The sequence below is a fragment of the Piliocolobus tephrosceles genome, chromosome 11 (assembly GCF_002776525.5).
Source record: "Piliocolobus tephrosceles isolate RC106 chromosome 11, ASM277652v3, whole genome shotgun sequence".
In the NCBI taxonomy this organism is placed as follows: domain Eukaryota; kingdom Metazoa; phylum Chordata; class Mammalia; order Primates; family Cercopithecidae; genus Piliocolobus; species Piliocolobus tephrosceles.
This window is the reverse complement of record NC_045444.1, coordinates 96,985,007-97,006,219: the sequence shown is the minus strand read 5'-3', so window position 1 is coordinate 97,006,219 and position 21,213 is coordinate 96,985,007. Positions and strand designations below refer to the sequence as shown.

At 35.6% G+C, this 21,213-nt stretch overlaps 1 protein-coding gene across 3 annotated transcripts in view; it reads right to left on the bottom strand.

Annotated features, from left to right (window-relative positions):
- Positions 1-21,213, bottom strand: part of CPS1 (carbamoyl-phosphate synthase 1) — a 191,680-nt gene that overhangs the window by 58,715 nt on the left and 111,752 nt on the right. For all 3 annotated transcript variants that reach the window (XM_031936522.1, XM_023220178.2, XM_031936521.1), the window contains 7 exons: positions 17,458-17,647; positions 15,581-15,738; positions 13,919-14,047; positions 10,680-10,824; positions 8,980-9,190; positions 7,213-7,411; positions 3,804-3,980 (listed from right to left, as the gene is read on the bottom strand). In XM_031936522.1, coding sequence (XP_031792382.1) covers positions 3,804-3,980; positions 7,213-7,411; positions 8,980-9,190; positions 10,680-10,824; positions 13,919-14,047; positions 15,581-15,738; positions 17,458-17,647 — 1,209 coding nt within the window. The remainder of the gene's footprint in view (positions 1-3,803; positions 3,981-7,212; positions 7,412-8,979; positions 9,191-10,679; positions 10,825-13,918; positions 14,048-15,580; positions 15,739-17,457; positions 17,648-21,213) is intronic.

The window sequence follows — 21,213 nt, the reverse complement described above, 5'->3', positions numbered from 1 at the left end:
GTTACCCTGTAGGAGATAGCATATTTTTATCACCTCACTCCACATTCACACAAACATACAACAGTCAGTGGGAATTTATGGGTCAGATCTGGCTTGGCATTATTCCTCCAGAATATTTCCTCACGGATGGCTTCAAGCAAAAAATTGTTTTGAATCAGTCACTATGATTTTTGTGGTAAGGCAGGCATTTTTTAAAATCCTAGTATATTCCAAAACAATGTAGTAATAACTTCTCTTCTGATAGGCAGCTCAGCCTCTTCCTCAAGCTCACTTTAGCAATTTCTCAAAAGTAAAACTAAACTATGGGTCATTAAGCGGAGTAGAAAATTCAACTGAAAGAAGAGATAAACTCTCAAAACCAAAATCTTTGTACTAAAAGATGTCTATTTTTATTCTTGTATGTATGTATATGTATATGTATATATACCCAGCGAAAAAAATCAGAAAATATTCCAAGAAAACATATTTTAGAATAACACACTGCGTTTTTAAGATCCATTAATATTATGTAACTAGTAACTCTGCCATTATATTTCAGCCCAGGGAGCTTACTTTTCTTACAGCTTTTACATAATTGTAGTATCAGAGAGACCATGATTATAATTGTTGAGCTATGGCATGGCTCATAATTTTGTTGACTAGAGTAAGATGACATTTAACAGAAATACTCAAAGCCATGTTCATTTCCTAAGTCAACTGATGTTTCTTTTGTTTAATTCTCCCTGTATTTACAGTCAGGTTCCCAAAGACTTTACATTCTGTCTTACTTTCTAAACGATTAAAGGCACAATTAGCTGTTGGCCATCAACACTGTGAGGTAGAGAGAACCTTAAGTTACTGAAACTTTTAATAGATCAAAGGAGATTTTCACACAAGCACATACAGTGAGGGAGGGCCTAGAATCCTGTAGTCATTTCACTAGAAGGAAGGAAAGGACGACTACAGTCAAATTCATGATTTCTTTCATATATATATATATATATAGAGAGAGAGAGAGAGAGAGAGAGATCTGGGATACATGTGCAGGAGGTGCAGGTTTGTTACATAGGTTTACACGTGCCATGATGGTTTACTGCACCCATCAACCCATCATCTACATTAGGTATTTCTCCTAATGCTATCCCTCCCCTACCTCCCCACCTGCCAACAGGCCCTGGTGTGTGATGTTCCCCTCCTATGCTTATATGTTCTCATTGTTCCACTCCCACTTATGAGTGAGAACATGCGGTGTTTGGTTTTCTGTTCCTGTGTTAATTTGCTGAGAATGATGGTTTCCAGCTTCATCCATGTCCCTGCAAAGGACATGAACTCATCCTTTTTATGGCTGCATAGTATTCCATGGTGTATATGTGCCACATTTAAAAGTTCATCATCACTGGTCATTAGAGAAATGCAAATCAAAACCACAATGAGACACCATCTCATGCCAGTGAGAATGGCAATCATTAAAAACTCAGTAAACAACAGATGCTGGAGAGGATGTTGAGAAATAGGAATGCTTTTACACTGCTGGTGGGAGTGTAAATTAGTTCAACCATTGTGAAAGACTGTGTGGCAATTCAAGGATCTAGAATCAAGGATCTAGAATCAGAAATACCATTTGACCCAGCAATCCCATTACTGGGTATATACCCAAAGGATTATAAATCATTCTACTATAGAAACACATACACACATATGTTTATTACAGCACTATTCGTGATAGCAAAGACTTAGAACCAACCCAGATGCCCATCAATGATAGACTGGATAAAAAACAAATCCATGATTTCTAACAGCAAGCAAGATCCTGCCAGTCCTAAGACCTCATCTCCAAGCACTACAGCTTTGCTATATAACACCGCTGTAATGAAGTCTATAATGACCCCAAACAAGTTTAAGGTTACTTTAATGTTCCAAAAATCAAAAATAATGCCCTGCATTCTGCCCAAATCAAAAGAGGTGATGATCCAGTCATCCTGAAATAAGACTGCTGTAAAAATCAGACCTCAGAGCAAGTTGCTCTTTTCTAAGAATCATGAAAGCAAGCAAAGATTTACACACTTCCTTCATTCTTTTTCCCCTTCAGCCCTCCACGGTCCTTACACTCTTTGTCAAAATCACCAAGTTCCTGGTTGCTGTGGAAATGAACAGTAATGATGACCTCTAACAAACAGAAATCAGTTCCTTCTCCCAGCACTCGAGCAGATCATAATTTATATGCAGACCCTGTACTTCTTGTTCATACATAGGGTACCCTGTGAAAGAAAGAACCTCCACACGTTTTTCCCAGATTCTCATCCTTTATAAGTCTGTTAGAAAAGAATGAGAGATTTGCTTGAGTTTTACAGCTTAGCTGGGAACTTGGAAATGCTTTCCTTTTTCATCTCCTTCAAAGTGGCAGAAACATGATTGCTAGACTTAAGGAAAAAATGTATTTACTGTCCTTTGCCTGAGAAAAAATTATATACATATATATATATATACACACACACACATACACACACAAACACACACACATATGAATGTCATGAGCTGCTTCTTAAGTAAAAGACTGAAATAGGGACAATAAATGATGAAGGTGAAATGGTTTTCTAAAATAACTTCTTATCACTGCTATCCCACTCACCACCACCAGAGAAAAATTTTAATTACCTTGAAACTCAACATGGGAAAATGCCCATCAAGAGATAATAGCAACTCCCAGAATTTCAGTAGGGTTTAAATATTTTCCATTTAGAAACCATAAGAGTGAGGAGAATATGCATCGGAGGCAATGAAGGAAATATCCCTTCCTCTCCTTCTGGTCTCTTAAGGACTCAAATATGGACATAAAAGTTGCAATGAGTTGAAAATCACTAACAGCATTTTTCTGTTTCTCCACAGGCAAATTACAAAGATAGGAATCCCTTTAAAGAGAAAGTTCATGTTTTCATCTACTCATCCCACATGCCCGCACACACACACTGACACACAAACACACACACACACACACACACACACACACACACACACACAATGGTCAGTGGAGCTTTGTAGAACCAGTGCGGTTTGATACTGTTGGAGGATTAATGCTTGCGCTTCTTTAAATGTCAAAAAGCCTTTCAGGGATTTCTGACCAGACAGATTCCAGCTGCCCAAGTCACCTTTTATAAAATCAGATGAGCTGAAACTTCAAAACTCTAAGCACAGTAAATATGAAAGGAGATTAACATGGCATTTAATTTACATGAGAAGCAAGTAGTGGAGGGAAGTGAGAAATGTAGAGCCTTTTTTCCTGAAAGTAAGACCAATAAAATAATTACATGGAAAGCCCTATAATCATGGGGGCCCTTTATAGTCTGTTGCTGGTTTTAAACACAGAAAGAGAAGCAAATAAATTAAGATTATTCTAGACTCAAGTAGCACATACTAAGGGACATTATTGTATGCACCTTCCTTTCTACAATACAATTTTACACATTCAAGGAACATGTAATAAAGTTAATAGGAAAGGACAAGTCAACATTGTCAAATCTATTTAAGAGTAATAGTACTAAGTATACTTAAAAAGGGGGACATTTTATCTATTTAATCATCCTTTAAAACTGCAATGTGCCCTTAAATCCAGGCTTAAAGTCAAATAAAAAATGATAATTTATAATTAATTATAGAAGACCCTCATGAAATCTATAGACATTTCCAGTTTAATAATATAAAAGAACTAAAATTTTTCCAAAAATCCCTGATTTAAAACCACTTTGTGATTCAGTTTTATTTTAATGTCCAGACTGACTACATTCTGGAAAAACAACTAGTAGCTCTAGGCCCCTGTAACATCTTACCTTGGCAATGGCATAGATACGGGTGCTGCTTGGTTCAGACAACTCTTTTCTGACATCTAAGTTACATGGCCATTCTTTGTTCATTGGGAGACGGGGAGTGAAACCTTCTATAGATGGGTGGCACATCCGTAAAGCTTTCTGGAAACTCTCCTCAAAGGTACGACCAATAGCCATGACCTGTAATACATATTTAAGATCTCATACTGAAAGAAAGAGCTTATGTATCTTTAATTTGTAACTGAACTGGATGTAAAATATGTCTCATAAAACAAGAACAAAAAATATATCATAATGCCTCTCAAAAAAAGGTGATCCTTTTTTTCTTCCTCTCTCACTTTCTCCACGGTTTTGGTATAATACGTCTTCATTAGGTCAGTCTTTTACCATTCAGGGAGTTCAGCTGTATTTGCTGAGATTGATGAGGAAATCACCTGTACCTGCTCTGGACCATAGTATTAAAATAAGAAATTCAAAGTTGAAGATAGAGACCTTTTCTTAGTTAGATCTTGCTTTATGCAAATGTTCTTTAGAATGGAAGGCAAATAAAGAGAAACCAGAAATATATTAACACAAAAACAGAACTATTTGTAAATAAGTATCAGTCAGTATTCAAGACACGTTGGCTTTCCTTATAGCTAAGCATTAATATTAATAGAACCTTGAGAGTGATAACAAATACTGATGATTATGATTTTGAGCATAGGAGGAGACTAAACTTCCTATGACAAATTCAATGTGTCTTTCCGCAATCTTTACAGCTCATCTTACACTAATCAATTAGAAAAATTATGTGGTGATTTAGTTTGGACAAGTTGCATGTCAGAACTAAACTTAAATTGATCTTGCAACCTACCCAGTTATTTTCACTGGATAAATATTGTCTTTGAATCTTTTCATAGAATAATAGATTGCTGTGCATTTTTGGTCTCCAATTTAAAATAATAGCAGTCATAATGCTATCTTCAGTAAACTTTTGTGATTCCTCAAATAGACTCAAATTACCATTAATGTCAGTTTAGGAAATCTTCATGTCAATTATGTGACAAGATACATATTCAGTGATCACTAAAGCAAAACAGATAACCTTTTCACACAGTTCCAAATTTAATTAGAAATAAGGGAAAATTCACAAGAGCAGGAATAAACAACCTGTTAACGCAATTCAGATATGCAATTTGCAAGTCATAGTGGTATCTTGAAGAGTTAGACAATATGTTTATAGATTGTCTAGCCTGGGCATGGAAAAGACTGACAGAAATCAGACATTTTATAGTTCTGTAAAATTAAGGAAATATTTTGGGTATATTTAAGAAAATTTGAGGTATTACATATTTAAAATTTGGCTGAAATTAGTTCTATAAGTAACTCTCCATATATTTTTATTATTCTTAAGCAATTCTATATAATGATACATGGGATCCATTAAAAAAAGATACCTATATAATAAAGGAATATATAACTATAAATGTTTGCTCAAAAATTGTGCTTTTCAATACTCTCTCTATATATTTTTGCTTTTTGAAACAGGTTCTCACTCTGATACCCAGACTGGAGTGTACTGGCACCATAGGGCTCACTACAGGCTGGACCCCCTGGGTTCAAGTCATCCTCCCACCACATTTGCCCTAAACTATTAAAATGCACCTTCCTTGAGTGACTATTTCACATTTTTCAGTGGAATGACTGTAATGGGCTTCCTCAACCCTATTCTACTATATTCTCATAGCACCTATATATAAATACTATCTTTTAATATTTACCAGAGATTAATAATTCATCATATATTTGTGTCAGTTCAGATATTCTGAATTTACCAATTGCAGACAATGTATCTCAATTATCTATAATCTATTCATTTTTTTATCCTCCCAGTGTCTTGCATGTAGTAAGAATTCAGGAAATATTTGCTCACTGTTTGAACTAAATGTAAGGTGTTAGACAACAAAACTCCACCTGACCTTTTATTATTTGTTTGACAACAAAATTACTTTAAAATCTTTCATTACTATCTTACAAATTAAGGAAGACAAAATGTAATAATTCTGCCTTTCATGTGTGAATATGATTGACCAGTAAAACATTTCTTTTTCTTTCTCCCTGTATTGGTGACAGATTTAATCTATATTTTCTGTGATTAGTGACATGCATTTCTGAACTGGCTGGTCTGGGTTTAGCCTATCATCTGTGTTATGGGACAAATAAAGAACAATATGGAACAATATATCACAAGCCTTTTACTCTGTACTCTAACCAGCTTAGATACATAGACTAAAAGCTCCCACATTGGCCACAACAGAAATAGAGATGAGATACAGATAAACTAAGATAAATGGTAGATAGACAAATGATAGAGAAAGACTGAGATTTGTTCATACTTCCACACTCAAAACCTCTACCCCATGCAACATTTATGAATACTAATTTAATAATAACAATAATGATGGATTACATTTATTAAGGGGGGGATTATAAGAATCCTGCAAGGTAGGTATTATTATTTCTATTTTGTAGGTGTGGATCCTGAAACTCAGTGTCTTGCCTGAGAGTCTGTAGCTAGTAAGTGGCAATGCCAAGAGTAATATCCAAGTCCAGCTGGTTCCGAGGTTCACGTTTTCTCCACTATCCCAAACCTTCTGGATGCATAAAATGATTAGGACTTGGTGGAAGGAGGCAAGGGAGTGAATCTCAGCAAAGATATGAATTCCTTTCTTTCCTCCCACACAGAAGAACACTGAATCTTTGAAGATGCAATAATCAAAGGCTAACTTTAATTTCAAATAGTATAACACAGCACATTCTAAAAAATCTTCTAAAGATGTTAAAAGCTTAGAACTTTTTAGTATAATTAAAGGGGGCTTAATAATTCACTATGCTCATATCAATTTAGAATTTTAGAGCTAGAAGGACCCTGAAAGATGATCTAGTCCAGCCTATTCTTTTATAGATGTGGGAAATGAGGTCTCAGGAAGTTAAAGCCACAGTTTGCATGAATGGACTAAAGTTGAATTCTTAAACTCAGTTCAGTGGTCTTTTTTAATATATTATATTCTATATTACTTTCTGGATTTGGTTATACATTACAACTCAGTTATATATATATATATATGAATGTGTTTTCATATATGTATCTATATTATATACCCAGACATATGGCCTCACCTTTTGAACAGGAAGGCCTTCAAATCCAGCAAAATGGCCATGTAACATATGTAATATGTTAACAGTCAAATAGAGACTGTTGGCATATTAGTATGCTAATATCCAGGCAACTTCAACACTGTCAACTGCACCTTTAACACTGTCCATGTGTTGACAGTATCCAGGCAACTTTAACACTATTAATGGTGTCACAAATTTGACAAAATAACTGAGAACAAGAAGCAAATTGATTAATAAACCAAGGACTCACCTCTCCTACACTTTTCATAGAGCTACCAATTCGGCTAGATGTTCCATGAAAACGGTCAAGATCCCAGCGGGGAATCTTGGTGACCATGTAATCCAGGCTAGGTTCAAAGCAGGCCGACGTCTTCCCAGATACAACGTTCTTAATTTCTGGAAGTGGGATTCCTAGGGCAATCTTTGCAGCAATGAATGCCAATGGGTAGCTATGAAAAGAAGACAAGTTTTGTTCCTTTAGCAATTATTGAAAACAGACAAAAACATAAATTGGTCTTTCTTAAAATTTCTGGTATTCTACTTCAGGGTATAAGACACTTGACTCTCTGTTCTGCATCAATATTTAGTAGCCACTTGCGGAATAATAGGAGTCATGATATAAAGTACAGAGGCACAGGTCACAGGAGAATTTACTCTACATGCATTGCTACAAATCTCAACCCTCACCTCCTCAACCTAAAATCAATAGCTTTGTTGATAAATAAAGTTTAACCTCCATTTGTGTTTAACCACCACTAAGATGAGAATCTGAAAAATATTTTTTGAGAAAATATATACATATCTGTACCTAAGAAGACAGTGGAGTTAGCTAGTACAAGGGAGTAGGCATTTCAAGTTTGGGTCCTTGCTCTGTCTCCAAATTATAAATGATAGCAATATCATTTACCTCAATCAGAAAACAGTTGAAGACTAAAATTAAGGATTAATCTGCACTTTTAACAACATCTGCAAAGTGCAATTAAGAAGCAGATTTTTCACAGCCTGCTTTGGTCACCTAGATTTTGATTCGTTTGTGATTAGCCAGCAAACAAAGCCAGCTAGCTATATCATTTACCTCAATCGTAGCCTTTGAACTTTGGACTCCTTACAAAACTAACACTTTGAGAACTTGGCTGTCTTTATCCAGAATGTCAGTTTGGGTTATTTTGTTTGAGAAAAGAATTCATAGAACTATAGAATTAAAAATGAGTTCTTTAGTACAACTTCCATCTAACAAATGAGGAAAGTGATAAAGACAATGAGTGATGTGCCCCAAATCACATGGTCAATAGAAGAACCAAATGAGAATGCTGTGACTGCTACACAGAGGGCAACATGCCTTCACCACTCCATGCAGTGCTGTGGAACTACGTAAAAAAAATCTAAAGAAGTAAATATTTTGTTCATTTAAATGCCATAATGTAAGTGTAAGATGCTAAATATATTATTAGAAACAAAAGGTTTTGATTAACTTTCCCTCCAATCATGCCTGCTAGTGGCTGTTACATAGACAGCAGATTTGTTTGGTTGTAACATTTACTTGTGAAAAAATTTCGCACCGTTCAGTCTTGTGGAGTTTTGATAAAATAAAAGTAATGTGTATTGCATGCTTGAGTCAAGTGAACTATATTTTCTGTCAACTATTTGCTATAGGGCTATATACCTGAAGAAAACTGTTGAAAACTAAAATTAAGGATTAATCTGCACTTTTAACAACATCTGCAAAGTGCAATTAAGAAGCAGATTTTTCACAGCTTGCTTTGGCCACCTAGATTTTGATTTATTTATGATTAGCCAGCAAACAAAGCCAGCTAGCAGTATCGTTTACCTTAATCTGGCAACAAGCTCTCAACAATCTACATAATCACGTCCTCAGCGTCCTATAAATGATTTGGAGCTAACATACAGATAAGGGGAACATAGTTTGTAAATGCAGCACAGTCTTCCACTATCTGTCAATTTTTCATTTCTGTCTGCAAAGGATCTGCAAACTCATGGTCAATTATTCTGGTCTTACCCAGTGGCTTTTGAGGCCAGAGCAGAGCTTCGGGACAGTCTGGCATTCACTTCAATGATGCAGTATTCCATTGAGGTAGGATGAAGGGCAAACTGAATGTTGCATTCACCCACAATGCCCAAGTGGCGAACAACATTGATTGAAGTACGTCTCAACATCTGAAACTCAGCATTGGAGAGTGTCTGGGCAGGAGCCACAACAACTGAGTCACCTGTATATCCAAGAAGCACTCATTACTTGGTGGCATATTGAAATAACCAACTTCACCGACTTAACCATCTACTTGCATGATGTAAGACACAGAACAGTCTGAGGGTTTGTTGGGATATATATGTGAAATCAAGTATTCTCCCAATTCCTGTTTCCCCCTGTTACTCTGATACAGTACTTTTAGAAACCTCTCTAACTTTTCCCAAGTTCATCTATCTAATAAGTAGCTATCAAGGCTTCGATCGTCTACTTACTAGATTGACTTCAACGTCCCTGCTCTTCACCTCAAATTATTTCTCAAGTTCTTCCTTTCATAGAATATTATCACTCAGACTGGCTCATCAGTTGGCTTTCTGTATCTCATCCGTTTCCATCCTCACTTCTCTCATCATAGCCCCTTATATTTGCAATCTTAGTCTCCATCCCTTCTGCCTTCAAACACGGTCAGATCTTCACTGCCTCGAGAAGTCTTCTCCCAACGTTGTTAGAGGACCATACAAAGCTTCTCTCTCATTCTTTACATAAATGAGCTTCTTGAAAGTTTGCCAATTCTGCTTACCACTCGATACCATATAATTCCTTTCAACAGAGCTCCCAGGACTGACTTTGCAATGAAATTGTTCTCTTGGACATCCAAAAGAGCCAAATTAGTTAATCAGCCTTGGTCTTACATAGCATTTGAAACTGCCAAAAACAAAGCTGTTTGATAAAATAGTTCTTGCATTGGCTTAGTTGTTACAGGTTCTACCCTGATTTTCCTCTTAACTCTTTATTCTCCCCTTCTATATTCAACAGTAATACTTCCTCTTTCCCCTGCCCTATGAATCTAAATGTTTCCCAGAGTTCAAAGTTCAACCCTATTCTCTCCTCTTTCTATACCTATGCCCTTGAATACTTTGTCTATGCCTATGACTTCAATTATCCCCTTTATGCCAACAGTTTCCAATGTCTTTGTTATCAATTTCTTTATTTCTATTTTATTTCTTAAATTCCATCTCCACATTCTCAACTCCCTTTTTTGACAGTTCTGCTCACACCTCAAATTTAGCACTTTTGAATCCTAAGTTATCATCTTTGCCCTCTTATCTAACTAGTGTACTTCCCTGAGAAACTTATTTCTATTATTGTGCCTATTTTCTCATTTACTGGGTGACTAACATCTCAGTCTGCTTTAAACCTTCTCGACCTCCCTTCTTATTTTTCAAAATCAGGTTTTATGGCTCTTATTTCTACCATATTGCTTACCTTTGGCTTTTCCTCAATTAAATCAGGTATAATAATATCTTCCTTACTTCACAGGGTTTGTGTGAAGATCAAATTAAATGTGAGAATATTTTCAATACTGTACTTGTCCAAAATGTTATCACTAGTCTGTCTACTAGAAATAGTAATTTAAAGACAACAACTTTATAAAGACTGCCATGGCCATCAAAGACATTGCTAAAATGAGCTGAAAGCATTGCTATCGTTCTTGAATATGCTTTGCCTACCTGTGTGAACACCCATGGCGTCAACATTTTCCATGTTACAGACAGTGACACAGTTGTCATCAGCATCTCGAACCACTTCATATTCTATTTCTTTCCAACCTGTCACTGACTTCTCCACCAGAATCTGGTTGGTCATAGCAAAGGCCTAGAAATTGGTGACAAAAGATATCAAAGAGTAAGAAAAATCTCTGGCTTCAACAAGGATATTTGGCAAAATACCCTGGCATAAATCCTGGTCAGCACTGAACTCTCAAACCCCATCTCCATTCTCTCCTGCACAGAAGGCACAATGTGTCAGAAAATCAGTGAGGTACTAGGAATAGCATCCTGCAGTGAATATGCTTGATTTACATTATTGAGGCTTGCCATTCAAAGTGCTGATATGACATTAAATCAAACTAATTTAGGAAAAAGAGAAAATAATTGAGCAATCAGGCAGAGGGAAATGAAATTATTTCAGCAGCTAGGCTTCTGTGAAACCAGAAAATGTGATAAGTGTGAATAAATATGGAAAAATAAGTCTAAAGACTCTGGCTGTCTCTAAAATAGCTGAGGGTGCTTTGTGCAGTGACACACACAATAAAAGTTAGTTGATGTTGATGAGGAAGAGAAAGGAGATGATGATGGTTGTAAACAGTTAGCCAAGATGGCATATAAAACTTGAGAATTAGAAGAATCATATGGGACTATTATTATGGTTAATCACTGCCTAAATGCTTAAATACTCTGAGTCATATATCATGTATGCCTGATTAGACAGATATGAATTAGCATACATGAATTAGCATAATTATCATTTCATATTTATGGCACACCCACAATGGGTAGAATACTGAACCCAAAATAGGAAAGTGGTAATCTCTGACCTTGGGACATGCAGTGGCTGATAATCCAAGAGAGAAATGTCTCATTGTCTTGTGATATATTTGATGTGGAATGGCAGTGAAAGGGAAAGTAGTTTGAATTTTTTCAAATTATTAATAGGCATTAAAATAATAACAATGTAAGTTTTTCTGTAATGTGCCTTAATATGATTTTTTTAACTTCAGTCATCACTACAGGCTCCAGCACGTGCAACTGAAAATGTGACACATTTGTCCCCACAGCTGCCCACGATGAGGTTGTCAAAGTGGTTAGAAAAATCAGTAGCCAATGTTAACAATTTAATAATGATTAATTTGTCATTCCGGTTGCCTGCTAAAAGAAGAAATCTAGGAAACAAAGGGTATAAATTTGGAAAAGTATTTTGCATTATAAAGAAGTGAAATGGGTATTTAGATACAGGGAAAATTGAAATTATCTTCACCTGTTTCCTCAGCTTGTTTTTATTTTTATTTTTTAAAGTCTTTGATTTTATACAAAAAGTTAACTTAGGGACCTGAGTAAGTTAATGCAGCTTTTAATGGTGCTAATTATAACCTCAAGAGAATAAGGGGACTGTTTAGGACATAATGATATAACTAATTATTCTCAAGGGAAGAGTGAGGGTTTTTCTTCAACAAGAAAAACCATTTAAAGGACTATTGATTATTTGAGCACAACGTAAATAATTGAAAGCTATCTCATTCCAAAATTCTCTTCTATAAACTTTCTTACATGAAAAGTTCAGTCTCCAGATTGGTTTTTTTATAGAGTAAAAAAAAATTAATAGAGAAAAAGTATGCATTGCCACTTTTGGCAGTTATGAAGTTGTTAATATTGAAAATATTTGGAGCATCTAACATGCTAGAGGAAATAAGCTTTTTATCTTCAAAAACATGTTTTTGCTTTAAATACATGATTCATATGTCCAGGATGGAAACAAGAAACATTTATGTTAGGTATGTTTCCCTTTTTGTAATTTTCACAACTTTAGAAAAATGAAACCCAAGTTATTTATATGTAAGTCTGCCATTGTAGTTATTTAAATATGCTGAATTGTACTTACCTGTTTTCAAAATTCTGTGCCAACAATTCAAGGGTCTAATTTCACTTCAGTTCAAAAAGTAAGTAAAGATAAAGCAATAAGCTGTCCTTGAGCTATTTCCTAAATAATCCCCCAAATAGCCCTCACAGTAATTCTGTCAAATTCACTTCTATGACTGCCATGTAGGTTACACAGGTTTCTTGGCTGCACATGTACTCAGTCTTCAAAGGCGTTATTGAGCTCCTGGTATTTCCAGGCACTGTTCTATTTTGTGGAAATAGAGTATAGATGAAAGTCTCTGTTTTCCTGGAGCATATTTTCTGTGTTAGTCTCTAATTTAGTTTTTGTAGCATATCTTACTTTTCTCAAGGGTTTTCCTCTAATACGCAAAAAAAGAAGTCGCTCCTAATATGTTAAAGTGATTTTGATAGAAAATAAATTATAAACCCTCAAATCTCTTGTGTTTTTATGAATATATGGCAGTTGGTGGAGTTCAGTCATTTACTGTACTGAGAGGTTTATACCATGTATATTTTGGACACCTTAATTTTGAATAAAGTCACACTACTCAATGTGCTTTGTTTCACTTTCTGGATGTCATCCATGCCAGCCACATTATTTCAAAAAAAATTAAAAATGAGACCTTATGTCCTATTTTTCCTTAACCACTAAAACATATTTTAGCATTTTAAATATTTGGGAGTAGATTGTGAAACAAAGGAAGAAGGAGTTGAATTAAGTTCATCTTACTGAAGTCAATAGATTGTACTATAAAGGTGGAATTTGAGGTAAAGTGACCACTGGTTTACCTTGAACCATGTGGTTTATCATTGCATCCTGGCATGAACAGTTGCACTGCACTACTCTTTCAAAAGTGTCATCTTGGCCGGGCGCGGTGGCTCATGCCTGTAATCCCAGCACATTGGGAGGTCGAGGCAGGCAGATCACGAGGTCAGAAGATCGAGACCATCCTGGCTAAAATGGTGAAACCCCCATCTCTACTAACAATACAAAAAATTAGCCGGGCGTGGTGGCGGGCGCCTGTAGTCCCAGCTACTCGGAAGGCTGAGGCAGGAGAATGGCGTGAACCCGGGAGGCGGAGCTTGCAGTGAGCCGAGATCGCGCCGCTGCACTCCAGCCTGGGCGACAGAGTGAGACTCTGTCTCAAAAAAACAGAAAGTGTCATCTTTTGGAAGACGCTTTTGGAGAACATGATCATGATTTAATAAGTAAAGAAAATGTAATTTCTCATCTACATAACTTTCTCTAGTTGAAAAGGTATATCAAGTCAGTTTTTTTGGTTGGTAAGAATATTGTCTACAAAAATACACACCTTTGTGCTGAGATCCGTCAAAGTCTCTCTGTTAGGACAGATGCCTGAGCCTAACCCGCCCAACGCATAGGCGGAACGGATCATCACTGGGTATCCAATGGTGTCTGCTGCCTTCAGCGCGTCCTCAATCTGCCAACAAGAACAAGGACTCAACATTTTAAAAGCTGAGCACACTGACAGAATAGACCACACCAAGGAAGTCTGGCAATCAGGTAAACCAACTTATCTGGTGAGAGTGAATATGGAAATGTTCTATTATTCCTTCACATTATGGAAAGCAAATGCTGTTATTCAAATGTTAAGTAAAATTCTAGAAGAGAGGAGATACACACACACACACACACACACACACACACACACACACACATATATATATATATATAGCTTTTAAGAAATATACTTTTGTGGTAAATTTTATCCTGTCCTATTGAAACAGAACCATGGTCAAAGCAGAAATAATCATCATTCATTTGAGAATGGGAGCCATATTGAATGGTTGGATTTTTCCATTCAGCTTAAAAGTCTCTGTCTTAATGAAACCAGGTTCTCTGCTGCTGAAGCTAACTTGATGTTACCGCAATAAACCATTAGGAACACAGTATATAAAGAGATTTTTCATTTTCAGGCTCAGTCTGAGAATAGTCCCAGAAGCTTGGAATTCTTTTTTTAACTTACAGAATACAACATATGGTGGCTATATTTTTCTGTCATGGAATATTATTACACTACCAATGGGAATGTAATTACACCTTTCCCATATGCCTGTTTCTTATCCTGGGGAAGCAAGGACATAATTAAATCTGGCAATGAAAGAATAAATGTATGGCAAGAGCTTCCCAAATTGTGCAGCAGAGTTATCCTGGGATTATTTGATTGACAAGTTTGTAACACAAAAGATACTTGGTAGCATTGTTTTCTGAAACATACAGAACCCATTTTTAGTTGTCCCAGCAGTAACTGCTTCGTTCCTAAGGGCGTGCCTGTTTCTACCATGGAGAAGTTGCATTTAACACTGCCCTTGGCACCCCCACTTCACCAACTATAAGCCTGAAGTCAAAAATAAAGCCAGGGGCAAAAACAGATATAAAGTGAGTTGATTCTTTTTCCTGATAACTAGTAATAGCTTATTGATAGGCATAAGAGGCAATGAAAATAAATAATAGAAAAGTAAATCTATCTTTCTTAAATATCTAAACTGCAGGTTTTCCAGTCGTTTTACTGACTGGATCCATTTTATTCTAAAATGTTTATTTTCTTTCAAAAAAAAAATTGAAAGCCAATTTCTCATTGGCAGGGCATTCACACATGCAAAATGTGTGACTGATCCCAGAAACAAGGTAAAACTTGCTTTGGTATTGCAAGTTGATATGGTTCTTAGTTTCAGTTCAGGAGATCGGAGATTCATTGGCACTTCAAGCCTTGATAAATCACTTCATCTCTGGACTTAGGTTTCCCTTTTCATAAAGTAAAATGTTAATACCTATCATTTCAGCATTGAGTGCCGTAATTAATATACAATATTTCCAAACTATTAACACTTTTCTAGAAGAAAATGCATACAAGTATGATCATCTTTACTATTATTATTAGGCATGAAAAATCATTCTCCTTACAACCCAAGACAAATAATGCCCTCGTTTCTCCAAAGCAAAGAATCCTTACCGATTCCACTGCAAAACTTGGAGCAATCTTTTCATTGATCTCATTTAGTTTATCTGAAAACAGCTGCCTGTCCTCCGTGGCCATAATGGACTCAACTGAAGTTCCCAGGACTTTCACACCATATTCCTTGAGCACACCTCTCTTGAATAGTTCCACTCCTAAAGAAGAACCAAATAGGACTGGTTTTTAAAATCTCAAAATTTTATGCCCTTTTTAGCAGACAACTGAATACAACTATACAACTATTTTTTTTTTATCTTAAAATCCAAGAAGTTACCACTGTCTACAATAGAATTGCACTTAGGGAAAAAAATTGAAATAAAAATTCTGAAGATAGTCTGACAAAATATGTTACTGATGCTACTATTACTTATATTACCATCTTCTGAAAATCATTTTTATCCTTATTAATAAATGTCATAGTATTATACTGAGCCTTAAGATTTCAATATATTCCCTTTCCTCCTGAAGTTCATTTCTATAATGAGATTGTATAATTTTAAAAATCCCAAATATATGAGAACCTACCTGGGTTAAAAAATTATTATCAAAATGGTTTGTGTTTTCACTATCTAGCCATCTAATTTTGCCTGTCTTTTTTTTTTTTTTGACATACAAATTATATCACCAATTGCTTACCCAAACGAACTAAAGAGATTCTTATTCATGATCTAGTTCCAAAGATTTGAATAATTTTTTTTATTGTTATACTTTATGTTCTAGGGTGCATGTGCACAACATGCAGGTTCGTTACATATGTATACATGTGCCATGTTGGTGTGCTGCACCCACTAACTCGTCATTTACATTAGGTATATCTCCTAATGCTATCCTTCCCCCCTCCCCCCACCCCACAACAGGCCCCAGTGTGTGATGTTTCCCTTCCCGTGTCCAAGTGTTCTCATTGATCAATTCCCACCTATGAGTGAAAACATGCAGTGTTTGGTTTTCTGTTCTCGCGAGTTTGCTGAGAATGATGGTTTCCAGCTGCATCCATGTACCTACAAAGGATATGGACTCATCCTTTTTTATGGCTGCATAGTATTCGATGGTGTATATGTGCCACATTTTCCTAATCCAGTCTGTCATTGATGGACATCTGGGTTGGTTCCAAGTCTTTGCTATTGTGAATAGTGCTGCAGTAAACATACATGTGCATGTGTCTCTACAGCAGCATGATTTATAATCCTTTGGGTATATCCCCAGTAATGGGATGGCTGGGTCAAATGGTATTTCTAGTTCTAGATCCTTGAGGAATCGCCACACTGTCTTCCACAATGGTTGAACTAGTTTACAGTCCCACCAACAGTGTAAAAGTGTTCCTACTTCTCCACATCCTCTCCAGCACCTGTTGTTTCCTGACTTTTTAATGATCGCTGTTCTAACTGGTGTGAGATGATATCTGAAGAATTTTAAAGAGAACAAAGCAGTAGACTCAGAAGATGTATGTAGTAATAGTAGAAAGACTGATCTATGTTATCATGAAAATATGTTTGAGAGGTAAATGCTACAGGGCTGATACCTAAGAGCACTTAACGAATGTTAATTCTCATTTTTCATTCATAATAGTTCTCAAGACCTCAATAGCAACAGAGAAAAGCAATATCCTGGGACAAAGTAGAGAAAGTTGAGAAACCTACTGGCTACTCTGGAGCATTAAAGTGAAAGGTTTCTTTGTCTCTCAGCTATTTTGTGAAATTAACCAGTAATATTCATCATATGACTATTTTAAGTGGCTGTTTGCTAACTGCTTCCTCACACATTAGAGGAAAGGTTTTATGAACACACAAAGCACAATTGTTAGATGAGTTCAAATAAAATATGTTACACAGCAGTGCATATGTCAAAACTCTGCAATTAAGCTAATAAGAACTCACCACAGTTCAGAGCTGTCTGGCCACCCATGCCCAGAATTAACCCATCTGGCTGTTCTGCCTTGATGACCTCTGTGACAAACTGAGGGGTGATGGGAAGAAAGTAGACAGTATCGGCTTGCTTTAAGCCCACCTCATTGGTCTGGACTGATGCAATGTTTGGGTTCATCAGAACAGTTTTGACATTTTCTTCCTGAAAGAAGCAAAAGAATCCAGTACATGAATATATGGTCTAAAGAAGAGAATGACCACACTTAAATAAAGAAACATGGGGTAACTAAGCTTTTAGGTTATCTGTGGGCTGTAGAGATCCATAATAGGACAAGTAAATGGAAGTTAAAGGAAGACAAGCATTTGGTGAAAGAAATGAAGACATTCTTGAAAATGAAACTCTACAAAAGAATTGACTGCCTCATGAAGATTACCACAAGGTGATCTTTGCCACTGTTGGCAAAGCTGGAGACCATTTCTATACAATTTATCTAGAGATCCACAAATATTACTGAACTCTGTAGTTCAATCAACCTTAAAAGAATAACATATTCCAAAAATTTTAAATTAGTAAATGTAAAATAGAACTACAGGCAATATGAAAGCTGCTTACAATTTAGAGTATGTCATGTGGTGATGAGAAGAATGTATATTCTGTTTTGGGGTGGAGAGTTCTTACAAAGGTCTATCAGATCCATTTGGTCCAATGTCAAATTTAGGTCCTGAATATCTTTGTTAAATTTCTGCCTTGATGATCTGTCTAATACAGTGGAGTGTTGATGTCTCCCACTATTATTGTATGGGAGTCTAAGTCTCTTTGCAGGTCTCTAAGAACTGGCTTTATGAAACTGGGTACTCCTGTGTTGGGTGCATATATATTTAGGATAGTTAGATCTTCTTGAATTGAACCCATTACCATTATGTAATGCCCTTCTTTGTCTTTTTTAAAATCTTTGTTCATTTGAAATCTGTTTTTTCTGAAATTAGGATTGTATCCCTTGTTTTTTTGTTTTTTTTTTTTGTTTTTTTTTTTTTTCTGTTTTCCATTTGCTTGGTAGATTTTCCTCTCTCCCTGTATTTTGAGCATAGGGGTGTCACTACCTGTGAGATGGGTATCTTGAAGACAGCATACCATTGGGTTTTGCTTTTATATCCAGCTTGCCACTCCATTCCTTTTAAGTGGGGCATTTAGCCAGTTTATATTCAAGGTTAGTATTGATACGTGGATTTGATCCTGCCATTGTGCTATTAGCTGGTTATTATGTTGGTTTGTTTGTGTGGTTGCTTTACAGTGACACTGGTCTGTGTGTCTAAGTGCATTTTTGTATCAGCTGGTAGTGGTCTTTCCTTTCTATACTTAGTGTTCCTTTCAAGATCTTTTGTAAGGCAAGTCTGGTGGTAATGAATTCCCTCAATATTTGCTTATTCAAAAAGGATCTTATTTCACCTTCACATGTTACCCCCAAACCTAAAATAAAAGTTAAATAAAGCTGCTCCCCCTTCTATTTATTTGTCTAAGAAGAACATTGAATGTACATTTAAAATGCAGAATAATGTGCTCCCTTCTTGCTGGAAGCACTGAGAGCCTTCTGCTGGTTTCCATTTATTTTCCAGATTTTCATGCTTGCTGTAGTGCTTTAACAAAGAACATTATACAACTGTTTGTACATATTATATTTAAAAAACCATATGGCAAAAGAAATAAAACTATGTATGTGCACGCATGCATGGGTGTGTGTCTGTGTGTGTGTATATATGCATATATCTATATGAAGGTATTCATAGCTCAATCTTATTCCTTACATCAGGAGAGACCTTCAAAATAATTCTTTTTGTAGGCTACTGAGGATAATTGTATTATAAAACAGGATGAGGGTGACACTTAGCAAAATAATTATTATACAATACAGCCAGATGGTTCTAATTATTTCATACATTAGCAGGTCAATTTTAAGTTCTTCTAAAAAGTCAACAACATATTCAGATAAAGGTATAGAAATTATTATTGAAAACCCTACATATCTTTGGGGAGGATCTGAATAAAACATTAAAGATATTTTATGCTGCTTTAAATTCAAATAGTGAATTCATGCTTGTAGTGTACTTTTAGTAATGTATTTGATTTTTATACCAAGACTATGAAAGAGATTTGAACCTTTTGGATGAAGAAACTGAGATTCAGTAAGGTTAAATGACTTGCTAAAGGTCACATAGCTAATAAGTGGCAATATTAGGGCTCTAATTCAAGTGTTATGATTCAAATCCTATGTTCTTTCCTCAATATGAGTCATCTCTCAAGATTTTAAGAGTAATATTATTAATAAAATGTCAGGAAGATACAAACAGATAAGCAAATGCTTTTATAATATGGGATGAATTTTAATAATTGAGTCCCAAATGACAACACATCAGCAACAGAAGTTATAGAAAGCCTCACTACTAAAGAAAAGTGACAACAAATGTTAGTATATTTAAGTATTTTTCTGAATGTGCTATACAATGAATATGGTGATTTTTTTATAAGTCAAATTATACAGGAAAATATCCTATACATACACATGAGTATTCATTTATTTTAAAACTTATTTCAAGCCATCTTAATTTTAAATCATTTTGTTTTATTTTTCTAATTCTTGTTACAATATATGTGCCAATTATAATATTTTTAGTTTAAAAATTCATCTGTAGTTATTAACCTTCTAAGTGATCACAATATAATCTAATAATTCCTGTTCTTTAGCTAAAAATGTATAACTTTACCCAGTTGATGTAAAACACATTAAAATACAAACTATAAAAATTCTAATTATTTGTAAAACTCCCAAATAGAATAAAAACTGTATACTAGTTAGAAGTATTCTAAACTCTGAACACACTTAGATTGTGTTCTAACTAATCTAAACCACTGGACAGTCTCCAATTATCTAATGAAAAATTAAAGCATAATACAAAGAAGTAAAACATCATTTTGAAAATATATCCAAAAAATATGTGAGTGTACATGTATGTGAATGGAGGAGAGTATTTAAAAAAAAGGAAAACAAATGGGAAAAAGAGTAAACTCATTGAGACTGTGTTCTACTTCTTCAACAGACACCCATCAGGTGAAAATCTTTGACTATAGAATATTAACAAAAAGAAAACCTGTGGCCAACTGTTTGTTCCATGTTTGCTGTCCTAGTCTTTTGCTGCCATTCTATGCTGCCCTCTACTAGCCTGGTCTCTGGTGAATGGCATTACACTGCAAAACCTGAGGCAATGTCACCAAGAGCTCACATTGCCTCCGAATGGCCTGATTAGCACAATGAGGGTTACCAACTGAACTCCTCAAGAGAAATATCTTAAATATACAATAGAATTTTTCTAAAGTTTTATTTTATTACAGTAAGTGTTGAGAGATCTCCAGAGGATTTAAAGAAACAGAGAGGATGTCCTTCCACACCTGTGTATCAAATCCTCTTTTCTACTTGAAAATGTTGCCATATCATCCCATTTCCCAGGCACTGATGGGAGAATTGTGTCCCCTAGTGACAGATAATAATTTCTAAAACCTGAACAAAATGTACTGTTGCCCTTGCTCCTCCAACCAGAGTTTCCCATTTCAACCACAGAGACACCCAAAGCATCCTGTAGAGCACTTGAGGGACTTTAAAGCAACAAAGATGCCCAAAATTTCTCTTTCACATAAAAGACAAGTATATTTGAAAAGCTCACTGCCTCAAAAGAAATAAACAGCATCAATAAATGTGGCTTTCTATATGTTTTCAC